Source organism: Oryzias melastigma, linkage group LG20 (assembly GCF_002922805.2).
Source record: "Oryzias melastigma strain HK-1 linkage group LG20, ASM292280v2, whole genome shotgun sequence".
Lineage (NCBI taxonomy): Eukaryota > Metazoa > Chordata > Actinopteri > Beloniformes > Adrianichthyidae > Oryzias > Oryzias melastigma.
Window position 1 is genome coordinate 25,378,606 of NC_050531.1, and position 8,721 is coordinate 25,387,326.

The 8,721-nt window shown below is 40.7% G+C and overlaps 1 protein-coding gene across 1 annotated transcript in view; it reads left to right on the top strand.

Moving 5' to 3' along the window:
• The window catches only part of LOC112139034 (V-set domain-containing T-cell activation inhibitor 1), a 28,250-nt gene that overhangs the window by 9,457 nt on the left and 10,072 nt on the right, over positions 1 to 8,721 (top strand). Inside the window, exons 2-6 of the mRNA XM_024261727.2 lie at positions 3,269 to 3,586; positions 5,699 to 5,965; positions 6,273 to 6,572; positions 6,887 to 6,979; positions 7,301 to 7,340. Of these exons, the coding sequence (XP_024117495.1) occupies positions 3,269 to 3,586; positions 5,699 to 5,965; positions 6,273 to 6,572; positions 6,887 to 6,979; positions 7,301 to 7,340 (1,018 nt within the window). The remainder of the gene's footprint in view (positions 1 to 3,268; positions 3,587 to 5,698; positions 5,966 to 6,272; positions 6,573 to 6,886; positions 6,980 to 7,300; positions 7,341 to 8,721) is intronic.

An 8,721-nucleotide genomic window follows, 5' to 3' on the forward strand; every position in this document is an offset into this window, starting at 1 on the left:
TGCATTAACATTTACATGGGGAAGTGAATAGCTAATTAATGAGCCATTCTGCCACACTGATGGTTCTTGGGCTAGATGGGGGGGAATCCTACCTGCGCAAATTTGCGCAGGCTCAGGCCTTCTAGTGTTAAAACCACCTCTCTTAATCAGATTCTAAATCTCTAAGAGACAGGTTAAAATGGATGAAACTAAGGTCAAAGATAGCATAGAAATGGCCTTCCCCTGACCGACATAAGCAGCTGCAACCTTTGTTGGGGTTCATCAATTTTTCACCAGGAACTACAGTCAGGTGGCTTCTCTTCTCTATGCTCTTATTTCATCCAAGACTTGTTTTCTCTTGTCTCCTGAAGCTGAGCAGAAATATAAACAGCTCAAGAAGCATTTCACCTCAAAAACCTGTCCTAACAGTGCCTGATACCCCAAGGCATTTTGTGTTGGGAGGGGATTCTTTTTTCTTGTAAATTAATGACTTTTTTCACGTAAATTTACAAAATTTAAAGTTGTAAAATTCATTTTTCTTTTGTTTATAAACTGGCCCTAGTACTCAGTCATATTTTTTTGAATGCTTGTCCTTGAAAATAATGGCCTTCTGGTTCATTTTATTTGCATGTTTATTAGTCAGAAAGAAAGGCAGATAAAAAAGGTTAAATACTGTTGTGTCAAACAAAACGCGTTACTAGTTCCCGATAACCTTCTTTGTGCTCGCACATGATGGTCTGTGCTGTGTATGCGCATAACACCTTACCTTCTTCTCCCAAAGGGATGTCCCCTTTCGAGATGATGTATAGTAATTTGCCTCCTTTGTTTGCTTCACTGGAAGGTTCTGTGCCTGTCCCCTGAGCTGTAGGCCGAAGCTGTGCATGAGTTTTAAAGGGATTAATGGAGGGCCCGCTGTGTTCTGTTTCGTGCCGTAGAAGGCTATAAAGTTCTCCGTAGACGAGGGACACCCTGGGCTTTATCGCCGGGCTGCTCCTCATTATTGGGTGGGACAAAAGGTTTGGCTAGCCACTTCCAATCTTCCACTCCAGGTGACTGAAAAGAATTTGTCCCCTAAATCTGTTGGACCCTTTCCTATCTCTAAGGTTGATAGCCTTGTGGCTGTTTATCTTAAGATGCCCAGACTTTGCCATGTCCAGCACACATTTCATGTATCCAAGCTCAACAATTTTGCTTACATGGTCTGGCAGGTGCTGTGGTCTTGCTGAGAAGGCTACAGTATTTGGTGAAATAAAGAAAAAACTCAAGAATATAACTCGTATTTCATGAATTAATTGTTCTATGGTGTGCCAAAGGTAATGTATAATCATATATATGGATATAGTTTACTCTAACAGCCTTAATAAGTCATTGAGAAGTTGTTGTGAAATATTCAAATGTTTCCTAATGTCCAAGGCATTCAACTGTTTAATGCTTTTCAGGAAAACAGATCCTCAGTAGTTTTTACTTCAATTGAGCTCACCTGGCAAACTAATTCTCACAGACGTCTGAGATTGATTTCAGTGATCCAAAGAGCCAAGAGTCACAATATCACCCATGATTCTAAGAGAAAAACAAATAATTTGATCTTTTTGATGCTTAAATACAACTGTCATAGTCATTTGTAAAGTCCTGTAAACAGGACAGGGCAGAGAGAACTCGTTTGTGAACAGCTTGTTCTGAGGTAGGAGTGCAGGTCACAGGGCACTTTTAAAAGGAAGGAGTGGCTGGGTGGCTCAGTGGGCTAGGTGAAGGGCCGGCACGCAGGGCTGACAACCCTGGGTTCAATTCCCAGGGTTGTCCACTGATCTCCACCCACATTGGGTCCTTAGGCAAGACCCTTGACGCTGCTGCCTAACTGGGTCCCTGTGCCCCTCAAGTACAGGGTTGTGTCAGGAAGGGCATCTGGTGTTAAACCTCTGCCTCACTGCTGCGAAAGTGAACTATTACTAATTACAAAACATCTAATAATCACACAGGGGGAAAAAAATACATTATTACTATCCTGTAACTAAAAAAATTGCAAATTTTAAGTATTTTAGACACAGAGGGAATTGGCTGGTCATTTACCACTCCACTACATTCTCCTCTGCTAATAGTCAGTGCCCACAGACTACAAAACCTCAACAGTATTAAATGCACCTTGCAATGCTTTCTTAAACAATGCTATTCCCAAACTATTTATCATCTGTGCTACCATGTCCGCACTAACTGTAATGGTACATGCACACCGAACGGGAATTGCGTGACAAATTCACGCGCCCTGCCCACTTTTCACGGCGCGGTGAATTCGCTGCAGACTGGAAATCTGCAGGTGAATCAGTGTGTTTGCTGATGCTCACTTCATCCACATCTGTGGCAATTCGCCTAAACTGGACCTCACAGACTTCATCACTTTTGACACTGTCAACTGGTGTTAAAACTCCTAACCTTATCTTTGGATTTAACCAAATATCCAAAGACTATTGTGGGGGTTGCTCTGCACTGCACCCTCCGGCAAGGAAGAAAAACTGGGAAGGTTGTCTAGAAGCAGCCAGAGGAAATTATTCAATGAGTAGACTGTAATGAATTAGCAGGAAGCGGCATTCTTTAGAGCTCTCAATTTTTGACATTTACATACATACATTCCCCAGTCCTTTTATTTCCTGAGATCTACCTTCTCCATTTATTGGGGGGGGGATTCAGTATGGTCTCAGGTGGACTAAGCAAAGCAGGAAAATAACTAAACATGCACCTCAACATAAATAGAAAAATGACCATGGTCTTAACTAGAAAAAACAAAACAAACAAAAAAAAAGAGCATAAACACCTAGATAAAACAAAGCTAGTCTATTCTTCTGCTCGTCTTCATCCTCTCAGCTGATGGTTTAGTCCACTGGATGACAACATTCAACAGGCCCCAGCTGATCCTCTTCTGGTTTGTCTCCTTGTGTGCATCCAAGGGGACTTTCACTACCGGTCAGCCTTGGAGAAAAAAGGACAGCTGGTAGAACATAGACTTAACAGAAAACAGAATGAATCTTCCTGATGAATACCTGGCCTTTTAAGTCAGTGAGGGTGGAGGGACAGTATCCTCACACTGATGATGAGGGATAGTGCCAGGAAGAAATTTGAATTTATAACCTGTAAATAAAAATATTGTTCACATCAATCGCCATGTTTTTTAATGAATTATCACTTTGGTTGTGTTTATTTTTTTAACAGTCCATAATTATGATTTAATGGAAACTGTAATTGCAAAAGTGTATTTGTTCCACATTTCTTCTCACATCTGTCTCCTGATGTTTGACAGGTGCAGATGTCTCCTGTCAGTTTGGGCAGAGCTGCATGTTACTCTGCAGTTTCACAGCTGGAGATGATCCTGTCATCCACTGGTTTAAAGTGACACTAACACTGAAAGAAGTTCACTCCTACTATGACAACAAGGACCAATGTGGACAGCAGGACTGGATGTTCAAAGGAAGAACATCTCTGTTCCTGGAGGAGATCTCCAGAGGAAACGCCTCTCTACAACTGACTGGAGTTATGGTTCAAGATGAAGGAACATATCTATGTCGCACCAGCACCAGCAGTGATGGAAGAGAAACCTTCATGAACATGACGGTTTACGGTATGAGAACTAAACTCAGAAAACAGGAGAAAGTCCAAAATGTTCTAGTTCAGTTTCTCTTTCAGTCCATCAGAGTTTGTTAAACTGAATATTCCACAGTAAGTCATGAAATGAACTTTCCTTCAGAGTTAAGACAGAAGTTCCTGATTCTCTTGAGTCCGTCTCATTCTCTGATGAATGAATGTTCTGAGTCTCTGAAACTAAAAGCTTCTTGAAATCTTTGAGTCACTAAATGTTTTCTTTGTTGAAGCAGAGACGACTAAGAACATAAAGATGTGGAAGCTCTGAAATCTGAAGCAGAAGAGATGAACAGGAAATGAAAATGCAGACATTTGTCAACTTTAGAGCTGTAAATCTTCCCACAAACTACCTTCAGAGAAATCGGTCATTAAGGCTGAACATGTCTGAAAAGGGAAGATAGCTGAAGAAATGGCTGAGGTGAAGTTAGTTGGATATTGAATATTCAGCTGACATTCGCTCTGGTCATGGTTAGGTGCCGTCAACAAATCTTTTTTTTTTTTTTTTTAGTAGTAGTAGATAGATCTTAATTAATTGTATTATTCTAGAGTGATTTGGACCGATTAGGTCCAATAATATTTGAAGTGATTGAAAAAAAATGTTGACGGTCTCTAACTATGACCACAGCAAATGTCTGCCGAATATCCAATATCCAACTAACTTCACCTCGGTAAAGCTATTGAAGAGAAACACGTATATTTACAGTAAAAAATTGACAAAAAATAGAAAAAGCATCCAAAGTGAATCTAAGTTGCTGACCCCAAAAGCTCTGAGCTAACTTTAATATTTTAGAGCGATTTGTATCAATTAGGTATAAAAACCTAAAAGCTATTGAAGAAAAACATGTAAATTTAAAGTAAAAAAATGACAAAAAATAGAAAAAGCATCCAACATGGATCTAAGTTGCTGATTTCGATAGATCAGAGCTAACTTTAATATTTTAGAGTGATTTGGAACAATTAGATATAAAAACCTAAAAGCTATTGAAGAAAAACCTTTATTTTTTATGGTAAAACTTGAATTTGTTGACGGTCCCTAACCATGCCCAGAGCGAATGTCTGTTGAATATCCAATATCCAACTAACTTCACCTCGGTACTTCTCTCGTGTTACAAACCACCAGACTGCTTTTAGCGCTCAAGCTAATTGAGAGAATCCGGTCAATTTTCAAAATGAAAGATTTAGTACGATAACTTAGACAACGACTTAGCTATTTTGCACAACTTTTCTGCTTATAATAAAGCTTATTAAAAAAAAAATAAATAAAAAGAAGCAAAGTGTTGAGACCTGGTCGGGTTATTATTTATTTTGCATTGACAGCTCCTTCACTAATGGCTGCTCTCCTCAGTGTTTATGTCACCGAGCAGAAAGTGAGCTGCATATTCCAGCGGGATTTCCTCCAGTCCATGCGACCAAAAAGAAGTTCAACACTGCCAGGATATATTTTGAAAAAATTACGAGCGAATAACCACTTCCTTTTTTTAATTTGAATGCGCGACCAACGATAAGCTAGCATGCACAAACTTCACGTTTCCAGCCTGATTTCTCTATATTAAAATAACTATCATTATTCTGTGTTGATTCGGCTCGATTGAATTATTTTGTGCTCAAGGTTTTTGCGGTTGATTGCAAATATTGCGCCCCCTTTTGTGATTGTTTGCGTACTTGTTCGGACTTCCTCGGTTTTTTACTCGGGAATACTCCGTGCATTGTTATGACGGAAATGTGTCATTCCCCGTGTCAAATGATGGTGGTCTACTGGTCTGAACCAATCGCAATCTTACATGTCATCAAGCCTCAACCCCCCAAGCCTATCTAGCAGGCCAAGCATATGTGGTACCTACACCATCTCAAAAAAAAAAAAAAAAAATTATCCCACGGCCCGGTGCCAAGGAGTCCACGGACCGGTACTGGTCCGCGGCCCGGTGTTTGGGGACCACTGCATTAGAGGAGGACACAGCTGCTGAGGATCAGTTCATCCTGAACCTGCTTGGAGCCTGAATTCTAGCAGCAGGAAGAGAGCATCAACTTCTCCACACACTGACTCTTTCTACTCTCTTTGAAGCTGAAATTCTGGTTTTTCCACTTGTTGCAGCTCCACTTCAGAAGATCAACATGACACAGACTGAAAATCTGATCATCTGCAGCTCAGATGAGATCTATCCTGAACCGCATCTCAGCTGGTCCATCAGTCCTCCATCCAGCAGAACCTTCCAGAACAAAACCACAGTCCACAAGACTGAAGAACTTCTTTACAACATCAGCAGCTCTCTGACTATTTCAGACAGTGAAGAAGATCTGGACCACATCTGCACCATCAGCACTCCATCCAAACAGAGGAGAGCTTCATGGAGGAGAAGACGTGAGTGTTCCAGTTCATCTGGACCAATCTGTCATTCTGATCATGGCAGAACTTTCCAGAATCAAAGACTCTGATGTTCTTTGTCACTGTGGGATTGTTCCTGACCTTCATGATCCTCCAGGATCAAGCAGACTATGGATGATTAAGCTCTGAAAGGATTTCTTTAAGTCTTTCATAGTGTCGTTCATGTAACTATGGAGACAGGAGGCTGTGTGCAAACATCAAAGAGTCTTTGATTCAGGATTTAAGACATTTTGACTAGATGTTTCATTTCATGATGAAATCTTTCTGTGTTTCTGTTGTCCAGATTCAGTGACGATCATCTCTGGAGAAGCAACCATCTCCTGCTCTGCCTTAGACTCCTCCCTCAAAGGCCTCAGTCTGGTTTGGAGGTTCAATCAGAGAGAGAAAATAGTGACCAAGAACGAGGATGATGAGCACAGAGTGTCAGAGGAGTGGAAGCAGCATGTGAAGGATGTCTCAGAGTCAGGCAGACTCACACTGCAGCACTTATCTGCAGATCATGAGGGAACATACACATGTGAAGTCAGCAATGATGGAGACACCAGCATGGCTCAAATCTCTCTGAGATTAGCTGAAGGAAAAGGTGAGAAACTAGTTTTTCTGTCAGAGATCAGAGACATTCCTCCATGTTCCAGAACTACAAACTTGATCAATATAAAGTCTTTCAGAAATCATCCAGTCTTTATGGTTGTGTTTTATTTTGAAACCTCAGCAACATTTAGTCTGAGTTAACATGAAAACATGAATGCATTATTTGAATGAACATGAAGATGTTACCAAAGAAAGCAACATTTACCTGCAGAAAAGATTTCTGTCAACTTTATTCTGAATGTTTATTCATGTTTTAGTTTTAAAGACAAAAATTTATTCTCCTGAATTTGTTGTTTTCTGTTTTAGACAGATCTCATGTCATCGGTGGGACAGTGGCTGCAATTGGGATCTTAGCTATAATCGTCCTGGTCATCTACTGCATAAGAACAAGAACTGAAGGTAAAGTTCCTCTAAATCTGCTGTTGTTAAGTTGTGGAGAAAGTTCTTGTAGATCAGTGATTTAGAAAATCAAGTAGAGTTTGTGAGAGTTAGTGCATTCAGGACTGCTCTGTGTGAGGATGACATGAAGGTCAGTTGATGAGGAGCAACAAGAAGATGTTAGTTTCTTTACTGTGTGCAGAGTCTGTTTGACATTTAGAAATGAGCTCAGAGAATGAACATCCAGCTGAGAATGTACATCCATGACTCTGAGAGTGTTAGTACACATGTCTGAGCACGTCTTTGATTCTAATCATTCATGTGTGTCATCTTCTGTTACAGAACGGAGAGGACAAAAACCATCAAACACAGAGTCAGTCCCGTAAGTCTCTATGTCCATGTGGTGCCTTGCTCACAGGTTTCTGTTCAGTTTCTGTTCAAAGACAGTAGAACCTGAAATGCAGATCTAGCAGACTTTTAGGTGACAGAGGTCAGCTGAAGTTCTGGATCAAACATAGTTCTGTGGGTCTGCTTTCAACAAACTATCAGCTTCATGACTGCAGTTTAGCTTCATTTTTCCTAAACAGTCTTTGAGTTTCACAGCTGCTCTGACTTTGAGGCTCCAGAAGATGAAAAGATCCTTGAGAAAACATACCTTGAAATGGAGCTGCAACAATGCAGAAACAGAGAAAGATTGACAGGAAGACGTGGAAACATGGCAGCGCCAAAAAAGCGCTCTCCCAACAAAAAGCAACTTGATTTTTTACACAAATATTTGATGACGTTTACATAAAGTTACGGGTCTCGAGGAAAATGCTCAAATTTAAAGCAAAAAATTAAACTAGTCGATTGAAGAAGAAGGAAGTCAAGCCTCATCAGCTAGCAGTGAGGGAATACTCTGAAGCCACTGATAACGCAAACCTGAGTCTCATACTGAAAGAGTTGAAGGAATTCAAAAAAGACAACAGTCAACAACTCAATGAAATACATGTAAAAATAAACAAGACTAACAAATGGATGGAAGAAGCAGAAGAGAGGATCAGAATGACTGAAACACAAATACAAGCCACGGAGGTGCTTCAAAAACGAAAGTGAAAGCAGCGCTAAAGGAAAAGAAAATTGGTTTCCAAACCCCGTTTCTGAAGCTGAGAGCTTGCCACCAAGAAGGGACAACACTGTATGGATCCACAGAGGAAGCAACAAAGGATATTATATGGCAAGGACTCCAGGTGACAGTCATCAAAAGCCCTTCAACTTCCTGGGAGTGGATCAAGGAGCTCAGCTGGATCAGCGTATAAGAGACCAGGGAATAGAGGAAATAACCCTAAAATATGAGCGTTCCAGAAAAAGCTAAAGGCCTTCAGGAGACAGGACCGGGACGGACACTAGTGGATAAGAAACATGCGGGGTGGAGGACTCATGTTATCTATTTGGATGAGTAATTTTCTTCACCATGCTTATGAGTGACTACATTTTTAAGGTCAGTTAAAACTAAGAACGGGCTTCAAGCTTAAATGGTCGAGATTTATTGGACTTTTGCTTCAAAAGGACTATAGGATGGACAGAAATGACCCTGCAGATGTAGGCCCTCTCCAACTAACAGGAAGAAGAGGTCCTCCCTTTAAGTCCCATTTACATCAGGACCTTAACGGGGTCAAATGCCACTTTTGGATCCAATCCAAACTCTTCCCTACTCCCTTCCCCTTCATTTATCCCTCCAAACGGAGAGTTATGAAAATAGCAGAGGTGGGACCAAGTCATCA